General features: G+C 38.7%; 1 protein-coding gene across 1 annotated transcript; it reads left to right on the top strand.

The window, feature by feature from the left end:
- The first annotated feature begins 1,646 nt into the window (after nucleotides 1-1,646).
- Nucleotides 1,647-22,043, top strand: TERF1 (telomeric repeat binding factor 1). Its single transcript, XM_074898841.1, has 9 exons — nucleotides 1,647-1,875; nucleotides 5,334-5,429; nucleotides 7,517-7,647; nucleotides 8,309-8,395; nucleotides 9,727-9,876; nucleotides 13,162-13,262; nucleotides 14,461-14,504; nucleotides 15,581-15,645; nucleotides 21,891-22,043. The coding sequence occupies exons 1-9, from the start codon at nucleotides 1,689-1,691 to the stop codon at nucleotides 22,041-22,043; spliced, it is 1,014 nt and encodes a 337-aa protein (XP_074754942.1). The 5' UTR covers nucleotides 1,647-1,688.
- The last annotated feature ends 813 nt before the right edge of the window (nucleotides 22,044-22,856 follow it).

Genomic DNA, 22,856 nt, shown 5'->3' with positions numbered 1-22,856 from the left:
TATGATTTCCCAAAGTACATTTTCAAGAAACTATCAAGTCTCTCTTCATTTGAGCCACTACAGTCTTTGGAGGCAAAGAGGACCAGAACAGGATTAATGCCAAAAAAAAAAAATTATGTTTGGAGGTTTGTTCCTGCTGTTGTTTGATCACAGTAATTTTGAGCTTTGATATATCTTTCTGCCAATTTCTATTACAAAACCCCCCAAATGCATGCTCAATTAAAGATTAATGCATAATGATCTCATTTTTTATGTCTAACTGATTCATGTCATCACCTATACTAACTCTAACATTTTAAGAATTCTTGTCAGTAGCCTGATAAAGCTTGTCACAGTTTCAGGCTTGCTGTTACCATGAAGTACTATCAACCACTATGGCAAATAACAGCAAATTTGCCCAGTCCAAAGAATTCATGTCCTTGAAGACGTTATTGTAGATACATGTGCAAACATGCATCTGTAAGCTTACTACAACATAAGATTACAACTATTGCCAAACGTTAAGTCTCTTTCAAAGTGCAAATTTAAATTCTATATTCTATTAACAAAGATGTCCAAATAGAGGATCTTTTTAATTTTAAATTATGTATTTTCTTCTCTGTTTGACCTCAATTTATTTATGCCACAGCAAGACTTCTGCAGGTACATTTCATATGATCACAGAAGTCAAAGGCAGCAAAGGCCTACTAGTTCATTCATTCTGCTGATACCACGCTGTTAATCCCAGGAGTAAAGTAAAACTCAAATTAAAGCCCTTCACCTGATCTACCAAAGGACTAGTCCACCCTCCATCAAGTCTCAGGCAGGAAAACTGTTCTGCCCTTCAGCATTTGCCTTAAATTCACCTCTTCATAGACTATCTTCTTCCTTGTTAGGTTTTACATTTTAACACACACAAAGCATTGCCTTCTCAGACAGAGGCACTCCACACTCCAACTAATTCAGTCCCTCTTCCCATTCCATCCTGGGCTTTATTGCCAAGCCAAGGCTTCCACTTTTCAGTTTCCAGGCTCTGTGACACTGACGTGTCCTTCCTCCGGCAGCCTTCTCTCAGAGCCCACGTGAAGACACGTTTCAGTGAAGCCCTTTGTATCAACACGTGCACAAGACACCTGTGTTTTGCCCTTCAGTCGCCACGAACCGCCGGACTTGGCAGACCTCACGGCCGACTGCTCCAGGCAGGACACTCCTTAATTTTTCATCCTCTGACACCAAAAGACACGGCTACACCAAAGTTTCCTAGGAGGCAGCAGCTGCAGAGGAAAGCTCTCAGATCGCCAGTGGCCAGCGGGGGCACAGCCCAGACCTTCCCCAACATTCCTGTCAGGGGACAGGGCGTCGTGGGCGGCGTCACGTCGCTTATTCTGTTGAAGTAAAGGGGATGCCCTGCCGAGGGGCTCCTGGAGGCCGGCGAGGCAGCGCCCGATAGCGGCGCAGGAAACGCTACCCCGGGACCGTCATCAGCCCCCGCCGCCCTCCCGTGCGTGACACCAGCGCCGCACCCTGCCCGGGCTCCGCCCCCCCGACTGATGGGCGTGGGCCCCGCCCACAGGCGGAGGTGACGTCAGTGGGGCCGGAGGGAGGCGGCCGCGCTGACTGGCTGCCGCGCGGCAGGGGCGGGGCCGGGGCAGCGCCGAGGCGGGCTGTTGGCGGAGCGGGGCCCGCAGCCGTTGGCGCGCGGATTAAAGATGGCCGAGGCGGCCGAGACCTCCTCGGGAGGGGCGGGGGGCGGCCCCGGCCGCTGCTCACCGCCGCCGGCTGAGGTGGAAGTTGTGGCCGCGGGCTGGATGCTGGAGTTCGCCTGCTACTGCCTGTGCCGGCACTTCGGGGAGGGCTGCGCGGCGGAGTTCCGGCGGTGGGGGAGCGTGGCGCAGGGTGAGGGGCGGCGGCCGTTGTTGGGGCTCCGAGGGTGCGGGCGCTCTGTGGGCAGCGTGACCCCGCGGGGTGTGAGGGGCAGCTGTGGGCAGCACACCGAGGAGTGTGCTAAAGCGCTAGCACTGCTCCTGCACTTATTTTTAGTTCTTGTAACTACGTTTTGCAGATCCGCGAAGCCTTCTAACTATTGCGGTCGCTATCGTTGAGGAAGTTTTCAGCTCTTTTGAGGGCTTCAGAAGATTCTGAGACTTTCAGGGTAGTCTGAGATGATTTGACGGTATCAGCAACACTTGCACATGGTGGAAGTAAAACAACGCAGGCGGAACTTTTGTTTGCAGGGGTATTGTTCCAGTGGTATTTGAGTTTAATATGCAATGGCAGCTCTGCTGGAGTATTTTAAGGTAATCGTAGTTCTGGGGAATTTTAATGTTTTGATTGAGACCAGGGAGAGAAGCAAACTGAACTGTGCCAAGAAAACAGTGGTTACTGAAGGTTTGGGGGTGAGGGCTTTTACATGATTAGGTGAAGACAAGCATTGGTGTTAATCTGTTACTTGTGATTCTTTGAAGCTTGAATGTGGTATGTGGTTGCCCATGCACCATCAGCAGTTATGAAGCTGAGCCCTCAGATGCTGAGAGTTCAAGGCTGCTGAAGAGTTGAAGAGGGTTTAGGGAAGAGATGCAAATGTGGTAAAAAACAGTATAATTACTTAAATACACTGAGTTCTCTGAGTTTATATTCAGGGTTATGGTAGAAGACTGGAAGTATTTCAAGGAACTATAGCACACAAAGGTGGAATGAACTGGAGAATGGAAAAATACATGTTTAAAATGAGAAATACTTAAGAGTGAGGGTACTTAACAGCTGCAAGCAAATGTATAGGTCTCAGATAAATTTGATGGATTTGTGATGCTTTTCCTGTTAGAAATCATTTTCCTGAAGATACCAGGTTAGAGCTTTTTGGGGATTATTTTTATTGTGTGTGTGTTCTTGACAAATGTGATAGCATGGCTTGTTTAAACTTTTGCAAAGAACAGCATACAACGACAGGCAGAATGATGAGTAAAAAGATTGATATGAAAAATTGTAAGAGATAGGAAATCTAAAGATAACATAATAAAGTACGTTGAATGGGGGGCAGCTAGATTAAATTATTAATGGTGCTTCTGTGTTTAGCCTTGGGACTGTGACTCAGTGGGAGAAGTGTACTGAAATTTCATGAAGGTGTAGGTGGGAGGCAGAGATACTGTCAACACAGAAGCAGACTGGAATATCCCAAGAAGAACAGGAAGACTTTGGAGGACTGTATTAGTAGAAACAATTAAGTTATACAGAATACAAGACTACGTGGAACTGAGAACTAATAGCAAATTTGGAATTTGTTCCTCTTCAGCAACAAAGAGTTGGGATGTATTGGTACTGTAAGGTTACAAAGTCAGAAGTGTAAAAGTTATGTAAAAGGCTAAGCCCAGTAATAAGACTGCATTAGAAAAGCAGGTGTGATTTTTTTCATAGAAATACAAAACTATTACTCTTGCATGTGTCAGAGTGAGACCCTGTTGAAATAATGATTGTCAGCAAGAAGGTCAACTCAAACTGAAGCAAGTGCAGAAAGGTAGGAAGGCTAAGGGAATAAGATATTTTGTTAGAAGATACTTAATATTTCTGTATAGCTCAGTACACTGACCTGCAGGAATAGCGAGGTTACCTGGGATTAAGGATTTAAAGAGAGCATGACAAGGTTGCATGCCTTGCCTTGACAGGATGTTATGGTCTGTATACCTGAAATAGCTTCTGTAGGTATCTACATGGCAAGGAACTGGATATTTAGAATTTCTAACGAAAGGCTAAGGTGAGAAATACATTTCAGTGGACATGGGCAGGAAAGCATTTTATGATTGAGGGTGCTGTTAACAAATGAAGTGGAGAAACTGCTCTGGGGGCAGGGAAGGAGAACAGTCTAGAAAAGATTACTGAGGCTATGTCTTTTTCTGTTTGTCTGCATTACTTGTGAGTAATTGCTGCTAAGGACCTGGTGTCTATGCAGTAAGCAATGTTTCTTGTTCACTGGAATAAATCTGAAAAATTAAACTTGTGCACTCAAGACTGCTCCATTATACAAACCAAGCACAGGATGTTTGCTTTAGCACGATTGTAGGTGCACCTTAAAAGAACAGAGGAAGCTGAAGGATCTCAAGCTACTTGCCAGGATGACCCCTTTCATTCTGTGAAATCATTCAGTTGCAGTATTCTGCCCTACTTCCAAAAATTCCAAGCTCTGGCTCTACATTCAGGGCACGATGATGGTGCATATCTCTATTGTTCAACTCATACAAGCTCTCCGAAATTCAACTCTATTGTCTGTTATGGAAGATGCATGAATTTGTGATTATAACAAGCGGCACTTCAGCAGTGGTCTTTTTCTACTTCCAGTTTTAGCTATAGGAATTAAAAGCTCTTGTATCACCTGTCCTCGCTGAAGCAGTTATAAGTGTGTTCTTCTGAGCCCAAACGGGAATATCCTGCTTGATGTTAGCTTAGGTAATCATTTGGGGCTATTTAATGACTGTAATTTCATGCTTACCCATTGTTCACAGGAGATGATCATACACTAATAAGCAAGTAGGCCGAGTACTTCCAATTAAAACAATGTGTTACGTGCTTTAGTCGTGTCATTGCAAAATGTGGGGTCCCTTGCTCCAGAATCCTGGCTTTTGCTAGGCTGACACTGAAATGTGTACATAAATGCTTTCTGAACTAGGGTGTTCAGTCTGCTGCTTAGACAAGTCACTTGACACATTCTTCACTTTTCATTTCGAATGTTTCTGTGTTATGCTGTGAAGATGAATCGCTATATTCAGCACATTAAAATATGAAGTTCACAGTAACCAGCATGGTGGAAATCATCTCATGATAGGTCCCATTCTAAAATATATAAGAATCTTTGTGACCTCCCAAGCTTGTAAGGAGGATTTCCTTTGTAGACTTACATTTCTGACTTAAGCTTTCCTTGCAGCTTTTGCTGCTTTTGGTCTGTAAGTTGCTATAGGAACATGCAAGTGTTACCAGTGTGCATGTGGCATGTGTTTTATGGGCATTCCACAGAAAAGGTCTCTGAAGCAGACGGTTGTCTTTCATAGTAAGCTACTGAGCAAAAATAAACTTTATGTAAGATACTGTGGTCTTCTAATTTGATGAATATAAGCCTGTGGATGCATCTTACTACTTCTAGGTTACTGTTATGAACTGCAAGAGGGATAGGTTTTTCTGAATAAATTCTTAAATAAGATTCAGGTTCTTTTAACAGGGAAGAATATTAACTAAATGTGCATCATCAGTTTCCTAATGATTAGAAATTTAGTTGATTATTAGTCTGATAACACAGTGTCTAGTATATTTCTAGCCACACTGTGGCAGTGCTGGAGCAAGACTGACTTAACTTTTCTCTTCTTTTCCAGCTCTTATTAACGGTGTCTCCATAATACCTACACATACGAAAAAAGTGGTGTATCTTTGTCAACTTTTGATAAGAATTGCAAAGGGAAAAAACCTTGGTAAATACTCTTGATTATTTCTCACTTGTTTAAACAGATTTGTGTGAACTTGCACAGAGGTGTATTAGGTTTTGGACTGGCTGTATTCTACATGTGACTTAGCTGTATGCAGGACTACTGTTATTCTGCGCTGACTGATTTAGGTGCTCAGAGTTTGAATAACTATATGCTTCTTAAAATTATAGGGTTCTTTTTGTTAGAGTAGTATCAACAAAAGACATATACCGGAAAAAGATTGACTAGCTCTTAGTAATATTTGTAAGTTTAAAGCACAGAATGTGCATTTCTTTCTGCACATGTAATTCGAGGTTAAAGCAGGACAGTCAGTAGGAATAAGAATATTGATGAAGAGGATGACTGCCCTTGTTTCTTACAGAAGGCTGTAAGACTTTCAGCTGGCAGCAGGTCCTTGGGACTCTTGCTCACTACCATGCCTCTTATTTGGCTGTATTTACAAATTAGTGGTTTAGCCAAGCTAATTCTGCTTCCATGCTCAAGTTTCTGGAAGACAACTTTTTTGCTACAAGTTTTCACTGTTTGGTAAAACTCATTGGAATTTAAGGGCTTCAAAATCAGCATGAGCATAGAAGGAATATGCATGAGCATAGAAGGAAAAAGTGTATTTTAGCCTATCTTGTTTTTATAAAATGAAATTTCTTGAAGTTGCTTGTCAGGTAGTAACACTCTTCTTGATTTAGTTCAACTTGGGAATAAAATTCTCATATTTACAATAATTATTACAAATTATGAAATTTTTCTGATAATGCTTTAAAACTATATTATTATATATAACACTTGGGAATTACTTCAGTGCCTGTTTTTATCAGTGTAGAGAATGACCTGTGTGGTGAGGAAAATTGCATGTGCTTCATAGGTATTGTATCAGATGTAGTTGCACAGTGTACATGGAAAGCTAATATATTTTATGGTAGCTTTCCTAATCCTTTTCCAATTATTAAAATATTTAATCTGAGCTTTAACAGAGTAGGCTGTTTCAGATGCCAGCTCTTTGAGCTAAACACTTTGGGTGTACTTCATATTAAGTTTAATATTGTGTCATATTACTTGATTGAAACAATAGAGAAACACAGAAGTGTTATTTTTAAAATGTGTATCTATATAGTACTATTTAAATATTCAGTGTTAGTCTTTTACTGTAGCAGATATCAAATATGTTTTATTATTTCAGTGTTAAATTGTTTATGTTCTGTCTGAAAAATACTTACTGTAAGGAATAAGAAGATATTGAGAGAGATTCTGCTATGATGTCACATAAAATGGAGGAATAAGTGAGACTGTAATTCAGTGTGAACATCTTGAGCTAAACTGACAGTGCCATGGGGGGAAAAAAGTCTTGGGCACCTGCCAGCTCCTACTGCATCTGTGATGTTGGCACATTCATTTGGGCAGATCTGCAATGACCAGGCTGGGAAACTTTCTAGAGTGGTGAGGGGATGGTTATTTTGCTGGGCTAGATTTCTTCCAGAACTGGTCACTGATTCTGCTTGCTGGGAGTTTGCACAAACCTTGGTGTTGGCACAGGGGTACAATGACATGGGAGGTTGCGTCTGCTTTTGCAGTGACACTCCTGTGTTAAGCTGTTTGAATTTCCCTCTTAGTTTAACCCCTTAAAATGTAAGACATAGAAACATAGACTTGGGGGGGGGACGGGACACACACACATGACACCTTAAGATTGTGGTTATATTGCAAAATTAGCAGTATCAATACCAAATGTTTTGATATCTGATGCCAAGCTTTGTTTAAGAGTATTAATGCCAGCCCAAGTACATGATGCTAAACTTAGCACTATTGCAAGTGGCATTTTAAGTGAACAATAATTAGCAGGCACACAATCTCCCTTAAAAATGTAACAGTAATGCTATTAGCAAGGGTAGGAAGAACCAGTCTCACTGTAAAGAAGGCACTTACTTCAGGTCTCTTAAACACACCTGAAGAGAGACTAAAAATTATTTGAGGAGAAAGAAACTGAGATTATATGTATAACATTATTGTATATAAGTAATGTAATGTATTTAGCTTTCTTCTTTAAGTTTTTAAACACTTTTTTTTTTTCCCCCCCTAAGAATGCCATTTTGAAAATGATAAAAGAATTTCACCTTTGGAATCTGCTCTGCTTTTCTGGACTTTACTTGAAAGGGAAGAAAATAAACTGGAAAAGCTTCATGAAGATATTCGTGTCTTGATTCAAATTCAGGTCTGTGTGACTTAATCAAAATCCTTCAGCATGCTACCTATTTGTTCTGCTAAAACAAGTCTTCTTTTACAAAAACTTGAGCTATTAGCAGGCTGAACTGAATTTTCTTAGTATGTTGTATTTTCCAGCACAGAATAAATAGATCTGTATAGGGAACCTTTTCCTATCTAGATTGCTTCCTGTTTGTCCCAGTTCAAAATTGTTTCAAAAGCTGCCAATCTGAAAAAAATTAAGTATCATTTGATAACAATTTCAAAATACTAGTATCTTGAGCTTTAAAATATATTATAGCTTTTTTTTCTTAAAAGTAATTATCTGTATTAGAAGATTTTTGACTTCAAAGAGAAACATGTAAAAACATGTTGACAACTATCGGGACTGTGAAAGTCTCGTGGAAAGATGAAAGCGATAGTGTAAGTATGGGACACTTTGCATCAGTGAGGATCCTTTTAAATTCCTAGTGGAGAGATTTTAGGCCTTTATGTATAAGGTGTAATATTACTTCAGAACTAATTGTTATAACTAGATAATTGTTGGTAACTTAGATATCTGAACTCTGGATTTTGGAAGTCTTACAAAACTGTAAAAGTGTGACTTACCTTGTTTTTTCTAGATCTCAGGTGAAATGTATTACAAGCATATCTTGTAACTATATTTGTAGATTGTAGCAGTCTATATGGAAAATGGATATTTCAAGGAGGCTGCTGAAGTTCTTGAAAGGATATATACAGACTCGGACTCCAATAAGGTAGTAACTTGTTTAACTTGCATTAAATGCTCTCATTTTCTGAGAAGAGCAGAATGGGGTTTCCAAAGCTAGCAAATGCTGTCTGCATAGCTCCTCCTAATTACTACCTATGCAGGCACTTTACACACCCATGGCACTTGTAAATACAAAAGGAAACTTATGTCTAGGGGATTGATAGAAATAACAGGTGATTTGGGGGAGTAAAATGCTTCTAGCAGCTGTTGTTCTTCACTGTGGGCAGCATCAATGTAAACTTCATCCCCCTTTCCCATTTCATGTGAGGAATGAGGTATCACTATAGCAATATAAAACTCCCAGAATCTGTTTTCTTAATGTAAAGACAGTATAAACATGCTGGTAGAGACATAGTAGCTCCCTACTGTGCAGTGCCCTCTATTTGTCATCTCTGTTTATTGTTCTACACACTGAAGCATTACAGGGAAGGAAAGCTTATTAGCATCCCTAGTGTAGAGTGGATGTTATTATGCCTTTAGCTGGAAAAGATAACACATGTGGGTCAGGCCACCTCTGGGTTTGCTGTGGACTGCATCATTCAGAAAGATGCAAGTTTGAGTGCATATCTCTTTAAATATAATAGCTAGTGGTACACACACCTGAATTTGCTGGAAGTGGAGAAAAAAGTGGGACTGCAGGCGAAAAGAAAAAAAGGCAAAAATGCTGCCTCTATCTTCTGCTATATTAGGACACATGTTCTGTGTGAATAGTAGTACATGCATAACATTCTTTAGATATGCTCTTCATTCAGAGGATTCAGATGTTCAGAAAGTGTAGGCTGTGGTAATAGTATTCAAATTCATAAGTAAAAATGCAACCTGTACACAGAGGTTAATTCTTGGCTATGTTGGTCTCTGAGATTGAGTGGTTGGTAGACAAAATGTGGAGTTGCAATTATCAGTGTGTCCTTAATGCTACTGTACTAAATAGTCCTTTTCCTCTACTAACACTATAAACCCCCTTTGATGGAAGTGGTTTTGAGGCAGCAAATGAGAAAAGAGAACCCAGTAATAAGTGGCCTTTTCTGGGTGTTTTTGCTCTGCTGACAACCCTGCTTTCAGTGTTATTTATAAAGGGAATGAAAATGAGGATCTCTGGAAAGCTACACTTAACTATTTACTGAGCACATAAAGTAACCTCCTGGTATTATGCCTAGTTAACTTTAGAACCCTTCAAACTGTAGCATGAAGTTATATAGGCATATTCAGAAAACTAAACGTCATGTTTAGTTATGTTTGTGTATGTCCTGTTTAGCATAGATGTCAAGGTTACTGCAAGATACAGTTTTGTATTGTATAAAGCTGTGCTTTTCTTAGCCTTTAAGGATGAAGCTGGCAGCTGTAATTAGAAGCAAGGATCCATATGTTCCCCTTCTCCAAAGCTTCAGTTACGATCTTTTGATAAGTAAAGTCAAGTCTTACATTGAACTTTTCATGAAAGAGAATGAAACTAACTACTTAATACAGGTATGTTAAAACTATTTTCAAAACTTAATTCAAAAGTACCTGATAAGATTAAACAGTTTATACTTTCAAGGGTGTTGTTAAGACAATATTCTGTTATTATATTAGATGAAGAGGAAGCTTTATTTTCCTTTGGTTTGCCTTATTAAATAAAAAAAGGTTTAATATATGTTTAGGAGAAAAATAAGCAGGAGTAAGACTCGTCTAAAATAACTTCTGTGGAAAAAACATTCACAACTGTTTTGATTATAAAAATAGTTAGAAAAAAGCATAATTGAAGAGCTCTGTCATTAGTGTATCTTTAAGAGAAGCAGTTCTGATCTGAGATTCCTTAAAAGATAATGTAACTATATTTAATGTTTATTTTGTTTAAGTCTATATGACTTCTTATACTAAAACTAAAAAATTGACATGTTAATTTGGCTGAAAGCTTTAGGAATGTCAGAGGAGTTTGGAGATGGAAAACTATTATTGTGGTTTTCCTGTAAATAAAAAAGTTCCTTGCAAACCATCTTGCTCAAAGTGATTTAAAATAGGTAAGAGCAACATTCCTCCTGCAGTTCATCTTCAGGAGGATTGTAAAGAATTTCTTTTATGTTTACTTCCTACAAAAGAATATTGAATTACTCGATTACAAAAGCACAAACATCTAAAGGTAATAAGAAGCAAATTTTAAATAAACAAACTTGAAGTTCCTCTGGGGTTTTCATTTTCTTACCAGAAAGAGCAACTAGAGAACTTATTAAATGCATTTGAAGTATAATGCAAGGAATATCTTTTAATGGTTTTATTCAGCTGTCAGTTTTCAACTTAATTTTTCAAGGCTATTTCTTTGAGTCTAAGAGGAGATGGGGGTTTGAAGGTCTGGAACACTATAGGTCCTCTGTGGCTGCACCTCCACTGCCTGCACATCTGTCCTACTATCTGCACCAAGGTTGCAAATCTTACGTCTGAAATCTTTACTTTGGACTGAGTTACTCTGGGACATGGGGAGACAACTTTTGTGAAGAGTTCCCCCTTCTGCTATGCAATACCCAACTGTTTCCCAGAAGTGTAGCCTGAGTTGTCTACAGAAAAACTCTCTAGCTTTAACTGTTAATCTCTCTTCTTTCTTCTGGTGCCATATGTAGAAGTATAACTATAGAATCATAGAACAGTTTGAGTAGGAAGGGGCCTTTAAAAGTCATCTAGTCCAATCCCCCTGCAGTGACCAGGGACATCTTCAACTCAGGTTGCTCAGAGTCCCATCCAACCTGACCTTGAATGTTTTCAGGGATGGAGCATCTACCACGTCTCTGGACAAACTGTTCCAGTGTCTCACCACCCTCATATTAAAAAATGTCTTCTTTATATCTAGTCTAAATCTATTCTCTTTTAGTTTAAAACCATTACCACTTGTCCTATTGCAACAGGCCCTGCTAAAATGTTTGTCCCCCATCTTTCTCATGGGGCCCCCCTTAGGTACTGGAAGGCTGCAATAAGGTGTCCCCAGAGCCTTCTCCAGACTAAACAACCCCAACTCTCTCAGCCTGTCCTCATAAGGGAGGTGCCTCAGCCCTATGATCTTCTCTGTGGCCCTCTTCTGGACCTGCTTGAGCAGTTTCATGTCTTTATGTTGGGGTTCTCAGAGCTCTGGATGGGGTCTCAAAAGAGTGGACTAGAGGGGGAGGATCCCCTCCCTTGACCTGCTGGCCACACTTCTCTTGATGCAGCCCAGGTTGGCTTTCTGGGTTGTGAGTCACATTGCTGGCTCATGTCCAGCTTTTTGTCCACCGTAATGTGGTCTGCATTGCTATACTGTTTTGTAGGCTGTTTTTTCTAGGTTATTGTCAAGCTTGGAATCTACAGGATTGCAGATCCTACTGTTCATGAAGCTTTTGTACTTCATAGAGCAGCTAACCTGTAGGAGTTTCTTGAATAGTCTGCAGACAATGCATTACAAGGAAAAATGATCTATAGCAAGAAGGCATTGATCTGAATTCTTCATAATTTTTGTTTATAACTTTAATTTCTTTCAAAAACTCTTATTTTTAGGGACAATTATAATTTGAAAGCTACTGTTAACTTTTAAAATACAATATAGTGGATTTAAACTTTTTTAAACTAAACCCTTTCTACCCATTTATCTGTATGGAAACATGTCCTCACTTTCACATGTGTTGTGCTGCCATCAACCACGGTAAAAGAGCCAGTATTTTGAAAACTTACAGCTGAAAGATGTGGTAGTTTGGGTAGCTATGAAATTTAGGAGTGAAACTTTTTTTCTGTGATTGGAAGGAATCTGTGACCAGAAAACCCTCCAGGATTTTCATGAATAAATGATTGAAATATAGTATGTTTGTATATTATCTGACTCATAAATGTTGAGAGATTCTACAAGCTACTGTGAAGGACGGGTTAAGATTTCAAGAAGACTGGATGGGTGGCAGAAAATTTAACAGGAGGCAAAACCAAGCCCTGAAGGAAGAAAAAGTGGGAGCAACTGGCTAAGTAGAAAAAGAATTAATACTGCGCCTGTAGTGAATCTGTCAACTTCGGATCATTTTGATATTTGAGTGTTGCAAAAAGGGTCACTTCTTGGCTTGTACAGGCAGTGTTGGATTGGAAGATGTAAGAAAGTTGAAAGCAAAGTGGTGAGAATGACCTAATGGAGACTGATATAATTTTTTGAAGGTGGTGTTTGTTACAGCAAGTAAGTGGGAGAAATCTAGGAAAAAGCAGAAATCTTACAATCCTTTGGACATTCTATGAAGAGTAATGAACTATTCCTTCCTCTTATTGGGAATTGAGGAGAAATAATCTTAGTTTATGGCTAAAGGTTTAGGCAGCAGGTTACAAAATTCTTTTGCTAGTACAGGTCTAAAGTCTGATCAGACATGTGTCTTGAAAGTGTTTGATCCTGCCATGTGCTACAGAACTAGAGGAACCCATGAGGCCTGACAGTTTTCAGTTTCTAATCTAGTTATAAAAACAGACTTTGGAGTGCTTTCATAGTATTTGCAGTCTTAGTTAATTTCCACAATCTATTTCACCCATCTGTATGTTCATTTATTATGCAAGTATTCACTTACTTATGGCTATCACTAAAATTTCTCTGAGTTAGCTGAAAAAGATCTAGATGAATTTCAACTTACAAGTAGTTTCAAAACTGTAGTGTGTTTTTAATGGTAATACCTCTGAAGAGTCTGTTAGTCCTAATAGAGAGTACACATATTAATCTTAGTATAAACTACTATCTACGTATGCTGACTGGCTTTAAAATTAAAGTATCAATTCCATTTCTCATAGGCAGCCACAAAACAGGTAGAGTCTAACGGATTGGGAGCAACAGCATTGCAAAACAAAACTGTGAATGTTGAAGACAAAAGTAATTTGGAAACAAAACAAAGGTTTGTATTAAGTGTTATACTGCTGAGGGTCGTGGTCAGACAGTAACTTGAAGCTTGCAGAACTACGAGTAGGTAGAAGGAAGGATGTTAAATTCCAAACTGCCATCCAATAGAAAAATAACTACAAGCACATTCTCCGTTTTTAAATTTTGGCTTTGCTATGGTTGTTACTTCTGGCATTAAGTTGTTAGAGATGCACATTTTTCAGTTTAAACAGCTGTCAGTCTCATATGACAATAAAAAATACTTCATGTTGTTTTTTCTTTATGCCTGACTGAGCTCCTTTTACTCCTGCCCTCTTAATTTCAGGGTATACATCTTCTAGAGAATAAAGAGAATAAGAAAGGGAATCAGTCTTTAACTTTTTCCTTGCAGCTAAACATAAGATTCTCTTACTGGTACTAGTGTGATGGGAAATAGTTACATTGCTTCATGATTCTGGCAGTGTGAACCCTCAAAACAGTTACATGCTTTTTTTAAGAAATGCTGGGAGAGCTTGAAGCCCAGTTCCTTCCCCCATCCTTTGACTTTATTGTGAAAAATACCACATCATCTTTTTCATTGGGAGTAAACTGTAGCCTGTAGTTGGGATAGAGCTTGTATTTCTGCTGTTTTATACTTTGAATACTTGGCATCATATAACTAAGGAAATTTGACTGATACAGACAGAGTATACAGGAAGACAAGTTGTAAGATGATTTTTTTTTTTTTTGTTAGAATGGCATCTCTTGACACAATTACATCTGAGAGGTATGATGAAAGACTTGATGAAAAAACCTATGGAAACAATTCCTAGATTGCGAAGAAGATATGAAAAAATAGATGTGCAAAATGCCTTGTCTTCAAATTAAATGTGTAATAGCTTGTGTATTTCTTCTCCAGTTATAGGGAGGCAAGGTTAAGAGGGTTAATGGATTGAAGCAGTTAGTGTTTGTGTGTCATTGTTTCTGTAGAGAGATCTTAGGATTTTCTTTCATTTAAATATTGTGGAATCACATAAATGGCAAGTTGCTGCCTAGGAAATTTATTTTTGGCTTTTTTAAATATCAATGAAAGAACAACAGAGTATTACAAATTGGTAACCTGGATCCATAAAAAAACCCCACAGTAAGGTAAAAATGACTGTTGTTCTTGCTCTTAGTCATAGACATTTTATAAAGTTTTGTGTATCGTTACTTCAGCTTTATATTCCCTGCAGGCCTCATTTAGGACAGAAACACAGAGAGAGAAGTGTTCTTCAGAGTGAGTATTAGCTTATTTTTACATTTTCAAAGTAGTCATGTCAAATGCTTTCTTCATTACATCCCCACATTAAATGGGTTGGTGGCTTGATAACTGCTGTCTAATGTGATCGGATAATATAAAAACAGTTGTGGTGGAAAAAAATTTCCCAATTGTTGTGTGTGGTTTCTGCACAAATGCAGATTTGGTGGTTACAATGTTCAGGAAGCTACAAAATGGCTTAAGGTTTTCTGGCAACTCATTTTGCAAAATCATTCACTATTTTCTGGTTTGCTTGGGTTTTTGTTTTCTTGTTTACTTTACTGCAATTTACAGTATCCAGTGCAAAAGAAAGCTGCCAGAAGAATACTCAAACTTGTCTCTTTCTGACTTCTGACCCAAATAACTTTGGGGTGAAAGAAGTAAAGAGGTTGGACAATTGGAAAAACAGATTGTAGTATAAAATACAAAAATTTAGGTGGTTTGTGCATCTTCCTGGTATTACTTTTTAAGAACTTACAAGTATTATATAATCCATGTTATAAGTAGGTTCTGAAGACCGTTAGCACGGTCTTACGACAGAGGGGTGACACTATAGCTTCTGCATGTGGCTATGTTGTACTTGGAATGACAAACTCTTAAGATGCCTTGGATGCTTGCTGTAGTTAGAACCTGACACATGTTCTGTAGAAAGGATGGAACCTGCCTACAAAGTATCACAGCTCTGGTGGTTAGTTTGCATTCTCTCTGTGTGAAATGAGAGCAGTGTATATAGTAAAAATGTTTTTACCAAAATGAAATAACAATGTTTCATTATTATGTACCAAATTTTACCTAATTGTGTAAATATAATTTTGTGTTAACTCTGTTGTGTAAAAAATATAGTGACTTTTTTGAACAGACTATTTTTGAGTCCTTGGACTAAGGTGACATTCCTGTGTATATTCATATACTTTTATATATGTATATAAACAGACACTGAAATTTGCCTAGTCTGTCAAAGCATATCAAAATAGTGTATGTTCTTGTCTCATGTAAATGGTAGAATGCAAAACTGCCTTAATGTATATAATGGATATATATTAACTGTCTTCTAGGTCTGAACAGCTTGCAAAATGTGGAAGCACATGGAGATGCTTTGGCTTCTGGACGAAGAAGACAGGTTTGTACCCATTCTCTAGTCTAAATGGAGATAAAATTAATCTGTATTACATAGTGTTGGAGGTTAAGTGTTTTTCCAACTTCATTTGACTCTCCAAAATGCCTGGGTTTAGGATTCTCCCTTACTCAAGTTGTGCTATAGCTCTTGAAACTGTTTAAGTTCTAATTCATGTCCTTAAAAAAAAAAAAAAATACTTTTTAATGCAGACTCATATATTGTTGCTAATGCTTATGAGCCTTTAATTTGTTGAAAGACACTGTTACTAAAGTTTAGTCTGAGTCTTTTTTTAAATGGGGAAAAAAAAAAGCAAAAATTCTTTAATCCAAAGATTAAAGAAATTGGCATGTCATTTGCCCATGAGAGTTTGAGGCAAACATCAAAGACTTTGTTTTCCCCATTAGAAGGTTAAAATTCAGCAGTTTTATAATTCAATACTTTGCTCATATGAGGTGAAAACATATATTTACTTGAGCAACCATTCTAGTTTTTATAAACCAAATAGAGTCTTTTTATAATGTTACACTTCAAATAGTCCTTTGCATTCTCTTCATGGGTAAGCCTACTTCATTGAACTACTTTAAAACAATTCTACTATATTCACTAATGCTAGAATTCCCTATTAGTGGGAAGTACAGAAGTTTGTGCCTCAACAGAAGGCAATTCAAAGTTGATTTGATGCTGAGGTGAACTGGTGCAAACTGATTTTTGCACATTGCCAATTTTCTTGACTTATAATAAAATGATAAACACTTCTGAATGGAATTAATATTAAATAAATCTATTCCCACTGTGAATTCCTCTTAAGAATATCTCTTAGGAAGTAATATGGAGTCTTTCTGTTTAGATAACAGTGCACATTCCCAACATGTGTCCATTTTGGTGTTTCATTTTTCCAGTGTTCATTTTGACATTTCATTTTTCATATAACAGGGAAGGACAGATGTGCTTTTTTTTTTGACTGCCCTTGCGAGTTGTACTACTAGTTCTTTAAGCATTTTTACTGAAGTACTGGTTAAATCTTTAGTTATATGCTGTCCTTGAATTGGTTGAGCTTCTAATGGGAGCTCATCTATCCTTGGAGGTTAAGCCCCCTGCTACTCATAAACAGGTTTTCACTTTCTCACAAATCTCAGGAATAGTTAAATCACTGAGAGTGTCCTTAAAAGCTGCAAATACAACCAGAAAAAATCAGCAGTTGCTGGATTTGCTTGTTGCCTTCAAAATACTTATACTTGGATAGGTGCCTTGTCAGTCAGTTGCTGTTAAGCATGCACACTTTCACCAATCTTGTTTTCAACACCAAGATTGAAACTAATTGGACCACAGCTGACACAGAGCTAATGACAGCTTTATATTCACCTGTTTTTATGTTGAGGTAGTCTGTTACAGGGTGAGCTACAAGCACTGTATCCAGGTCTAGGCCTTCTGCACACAAATTGCTAGAAAAAAAATAGATGTCGTGTGGTTAATTCTGTTGCCATAGTTCAACCTTAATTGAAATATAAAGACTAAATTTATAGAAAATTACATCTGATAGCAGTGAAGAACTCACTAAAAATTTTATGAAAACTTGAAAGATGTTAAGGTTCAGAATTATGTTTCTTTAAACACTTCAAATTCAAAGTAGGCATTTGCTGTCAGTGGTATTTATTCCATACTCTTGCCAGTGAGACCTCTCATAAATATTGTATAGAAAGCAGTGATAACTGGCCTTTTAAGCAATAAATCTGATCCTCTGCTTAATAATCTGGGTTATAAAATTGTCTGCATGCATGAAAGAATGCAGTGAATGTCAGAGCTGTTGACTTCTAGAACTTCCTTTTCTATGTAGTCCCTCTTTCAATGTTGGCATTGTTTGTTCTTGTTTTGTAAATGGCACTTCACTGCAATGGTTCAGTGCCTGTTTTCAGCCTTTCATTACTGTGTTTTCAGTTAGCTGCATACAACAATCTGCAGTGCTATTAAAAGAGTGTACTTTATTTTCTCATTGCTAAATTAGGGGATACAAGTGTCGCAGAATTTAGAGAACTGTTTGTACTCAACTTTATATCCTGTATGTGTATGGCAAGTCCTGTGAGTTGTCTGAAATCTGACTGACAGTTTGCTTTGTGTCTGAAAATCTGGGTTTTGAAAATTTTCCCCCATAAAAGTGTGACTAAAAAAATCCATATATTTAAACTTGGAGAAAAAAAATCAGAGCAGAGTCCCAGAATGCACAATCAAAACAATCAGTTCTGCTCTAGTAACGTAAGGAATAACAAGATCTTTAGATATGTGAAGCTATGTCTACACAGTCTCTCTGGCAAACTCAAGCTTGCTCTGCCAACATTCTGAGAGCGCTAAATGTCACATTGCTCTGGACTAGGTGCTGTAATTATGTTAGCTCAAGCATAGTGCTGCATTACGTCCAGTCTCCCAACCAGTCTTGGTAGCTCTTAACAGTACAATGCATCTATGTATCTGCCATCCCAGGAGGCACAGGCAGTTTGGGTGAGGAGGTGGTTCAAGTTACTGCTCTATGCAGTTCCTCAGTGAAAAGAAAATTAGTATCTGGTTTACCTGTAAGGCAGGCTCCTCATTTACATGTTATACTGAAGAAATATCTTTTGAAAAGAAAGCTCAATTTAAAAGCAAACCAAGCAAAACCCAACCCTTTTAACTGCAATGTAATTAATCATTAGAACAAGTAACAAGGGTTGTGTTTGTCTCTGCTGGAAGTATTTGAATTATCTAGTGCTGTAGGTCAAGCATAACTGTGTTTCTTGAATAAAGATTTTGTTTAGGAAGGTTTTCAGGCATGCTCCAAAATGAGGAAAAACTAGATGGTTCCAATTGAATCTTTGGCCTTTTAATAACAGTAAAAAACCCCACCATTCACTGCTAAAGAGCAAAAGCTCTGTGGAACAGAAGTATTGGAGAAAGGAAGTATTTTTGATAAAGGGTAGACTAGAGAAATTTTAGGTTTCTAACTGTTTAGAAACACAGCTGAACTACTACCACTCCAATTCTTTCACTGCTTAGTGAGGTTTATCAGTGATCATAGTTTCTTGAAGAGGCACTGATAGTTGTATTAAGCTGGAATAAGTCCAGCTTTCAGATGTGAAGTTTGGTCTTCATGTACCTCAGCTTGTACTTTGTGTAGATGCCAAATTTTTGTTGGTTGTAGAATAACCACAATAAGATTTTGATCTGGCTGAATGTTATCTAAGTTCCTTCCTCCACCTTTCACCTCTGAGTGCTGCTGCCACTTTTAGCAGCTTAAATTCAAGGGAAGGGGGGAGCCATGCAGAGTGACACTCAAAATTATCACCTGGTCCATCCCTAGTGAAATTGTTGTTGCTTTTAAGGAGCCCAAAAAAGGTTTTCAGGTCATTAAGAGAAAGTTTAAAAAAAAAAAAATTTTTTATTTCCATGGATGAGGTATTTAATCTGATTCATCCTTGGGTACATGGGCCTTCTGTGCCACTGTCAATCATAATGGCAGGCCCTGGATTGTCCTGCCCAGGCACCCTTTGTGCATGAGCAGGATGGTATGCATTTGTCTAATGGTAGTGGCCATGTGGTTTACATTTCCACTGGATATGTTATTTGCAAAGTTAAGTGATGTTTGTTCCCCTGTAACTCACAGATTTTTGTCTGTATTACACAGTTCTACTAGTTGGCTTTATCAAGTTTAAATTTCCGTAAGTTGAAGCACTTCCTTTTCTACCCAATTCTTCACAATTTTGGAATTTCCAGTTGTAAAGGTCAGCTGTAGCCTGATTCTTCTAGGTTCCCTCCTGCTTTATAGCCAATGCCATTTACCCATTTGATAGTTGGAAGTGATCTGTTACTTATAGGAGGAGGTCTTGTACATGCTCTAATAAACTTCTCATCCACCAAACTACACATTCTAGGCCTTCAGCCCTTTACATCTCCTATTGTTTTTCTACTGTTCTATAAAAACATCCTTCCCCCTGTAATCCAGTTGTTCCAATTATCTTGAAGATTTATTAGCACAGGTCCCTTTTGGGAGTCTGCATAAGGCTCCACAGGTTTGGTTATAAACTTACCATTGTAGACACATCAGCAAAGAGTTGTTCCCTTAGTACATAACTATTACATACATTTAACCTCAGGAATACTTAACCAAATTCTGCTGGCTACAAAGATGTTAAGGGACATTAGGAGTAGCAAAGCTGAGCGCAAATCTCAGAACACAGATACAGCCAGTCTCAGACTGCCATGGATGAGGTGCTGCCCCCAGCAGCACCCCCACTCAGTACCCATGTAAGATATAAACACAGGCAGCCAAGCCCTTCCTCTTCTGTCAGGTAGAGGTGTAAGTTCACTGGTGGAAGCACACACATGCCTCTCTAGGTTCACAGGCAGGCAAATGCTTGCAGATGCCCCGGTATGGGCACAGCCCCTCTGCCTGCCCCCTACCCCTGCCTGTATCCTGGCCTTCCTACCTGCTTCACAAGTCCTTTACTTGCAAACTGGTGCAGCTGGATGCACCAAACACTAGTGCTGACACACTTGTTCCATGGGCACTTCATGTTCTGGTTGTACTCCAGTGTACACTTGCAAGATGTCTCTTTTTTTTAAAAAAAAAAAAAGCAAAGGTGAAATTTTCACTCATTTGAGGACACAAAGGAAAGGCAAAGGGGGCCTGTGCTGCCTGGGTGTCAGCTCGCTGTCACTGCTGCCAGGCTGACCATCCAGCCTGGTGATAACTAGAGACTCAAAGGAAAAGCTACAGGATGCACAACACTTTCTCCTGGTCACAACATCTATCCTGAGCCCACTGTGCTCTCTGGGACTGTTAACATCAGGTCCCAAGGAAGCTCATACTGGAACTGGAGCCAGGGGAGGGTATAACTGGCAGTCCAGGACCAAACCTCCACACCTTGCCCTTCCAGCCAAGTTAAGACCAATCCCTGCCTGGGCAGCTGCATGTGGCTTCAGCCCTGTCCTGAACTTGCCTTGTTTGTTCCATGTTCATACCATGTTAATAAGCTGAAACCAACCCAGACTTTCCCAACCAAATACCAGAAGTACCTTGACCCGACCAGAGTTACAAAATTACTTTTACCTCTTTCAGCTGGGAGTGGGGTGTTGGACTGACCTGTATTAAAAGCTGGGATTCAGCAGACCCTGCATGCTGCAGGAGCCTAGAGATGGCCCTTGGCTGAAGACCCAGGAAAGATTTCAAAACATCCTTTACCTTTCTAAGCAGTAGCAGGGAGCAGCCTGTGGTCTGCTCAAGTGAAGCATTCATAGCACTAGATGCTTTCATGGAAATAATATGAATAGCAGTTTAGATCAGGTCAGAGCAGAATGGTTTATTGCTGTGGCTATAGGAGAGGACAGGGAGCAGCACAGTGATGGCCTCTGCTGGGGCAGCTACAGAGTTCTTATAACTTTTACATGCTGGTTTTTGCCAAAACTGTGTTAGATAAGCAGCATATGGTACATAACAGCAGCAAATGGAATTCACCAGACAAGCTCTAGATGGTATATCCTCACTCCTTTATCAATTAAATCCTTCTGACTGGCAAGACCATTAGCTGTAAATGCTTACAGACATATAACTGCAAGTATTTTGTCTCTTTATGAGAGAAATGTCATCACCTAAATACTAAAAAGCTCATAGGTCATGACTGAGATTTAAGTAGTGAGCTCAACAAATGGCCAAAACCAAATGCGTAGCTTCACTTTCAAATGCGGTATGTATCATTTTGTTTCTATCAGCGTTTTAAATATTAGCGTGTTTTTTCTAAGCGTACTGAAATTCCTTTGTTCTTGGTAAGTGGTGTCTTGATTCTTAGTCCCTAGATTAATGTGTTACAAAATGCTTTCTTTTCTGATGCATACTAGGACCAGTTAAGTTTTGTCTTGACTAATAAAGTACAATTTTGGAAAGCCTGTTCTGAATGAAGCAAAACTTCGCCCACTGTTTTTTTTCTTCTCTCTTTCTCCTGTAACTTGTGAACATTGAAGCATGTGGTTCTTGTTCCAGGTGATGTCTGCTACTGTATTGTACCACTTGACTTGGTAACCTTTGTTGTTGTATTTGGTGTCAAGTTATGGTGCTCAAAAGAAAATGACCTACTGACCCTCAGATATCTTTACTCTGTCTAAAGAGCTATATAAGAGAGCTTTAGACACCCGTATAAAAACTTGCTTTTATATTTGCTATAAGCTTAGCTCTTTTAATATCTTTCTGTTCCTATATCCAGTATTTTTCTCTGTTCTTCCCCTAGCGATGGACTTACAAAGAAGACTTGGAACTGAAATCAGGAATAAGGAAGTTTGGAGTGGGTAACTGGGCTAAAATTTTGGTCCATGGCGACTTCAACAACCGAACTAGTGTCATGTTAAAAGACCGGTGGAGGACACTGTGCAGGATCAAATAAGACTGATTTGGATTACAGAAATTGACTCTTCTTGACCTTTCCCTACATAAGGACCTAGTCTAGCTTTTCAGAATAATAATTTGTTTTAGTCTCAAAGTGTCCGGCAGTGTTGCTGTCCTAAAACATGAAACAGAATAGCAATAGGTATAAAATGTTCATGTAAGCTCACTTGCTTGGGTAATGATGACTTAAATGTAAAGCCTGACCTTTTATCCTCATGCAATAGATGACCTAATTTCTAAAATGTGAAAATGCTTGCAGTGATTTAAGAAAGGTTCAATTATGTACATAGGGGTATTAAATGCCTGGCAACATGTTTAGCTTGATAGAGGCTAATACAGAGTAAAGTGCTTTGTATTTTTAAAGGGTTGTATCTCTAGTCACATAGAACTTTTTATAATTTTACTTCTTGCCATGTAATACATGCAAATTTGATTTCCTTCACTATGAAATTTTGGTCAAACTTGTCATCTCTGTCAGTAAGTTATACCAAAAAATATGTATGTATTGGTATTACAAAATTACTCCTTTTTTTGGTAGTTAAAAATGTAATAGTCTCTGTAATTTTATATTTATAAGTAGTAAAGGTGATGTGGGGTTTTTTTTTAAAGAATTAAGCTTAAGCTCTAGGTGGAAGATTATTTTGAACTTGTGTGTATCAGCATAACTGAACTCGCAGAAGAGATGGAAAACATATGGAAAGTAACAGTATGATACTAGCTCTTAACATCTCTTGATTATCTTGTGCCACCTACCTTGTCTTGAAAAGTGACTTGTTCTAAACCAGCAGGAAAGGGAGAGCTCAAAAATGAA

Source organism: Athene noctua, chromosome 2 (assembly GCF_965140245.1).
Source record: "Athene noctua chromosome 2, bAthNoc1.hap1.1, whole genome shotgun sequence".
Taxonomy (NCBI): Eukaryota; Metazoa; Chordata; class Aves; order Strigiformes; family Strigidae; genus Athene; species Athene noctua.
This window is presented reverse-complemented; position numbering and strand designations above follow the sequence as displayed.

What these genes read in the sequence shown, in the direction of transcription:
- TERF1 (XM_074898841.1), top strand. Translation starts at nt 1,689, where the DNA reads ATGGCCGAGGCGGCCGAGACCTCCTCGGGAGGGGCGGGGGGCGGCCCC. An exon ending in AATTTGGAAACAAAACAAAG is followed by an intron (nt 13,263 to 14,460) that starts GTTTGTATTAAG and finishes TATTCCCTGCAG; the next exon opens with GCCTCATTTAGGACAGAAAC. An exon ending in AGAGAGAAGTGTTCTTCAGA is followed by an intron (nt 14,505 to 15,580) that starts GTGAGTATTAGC and finishes ACTGTCTTCTAG; the next exon opens with GTCTGAACAGCTTGCAAAAT.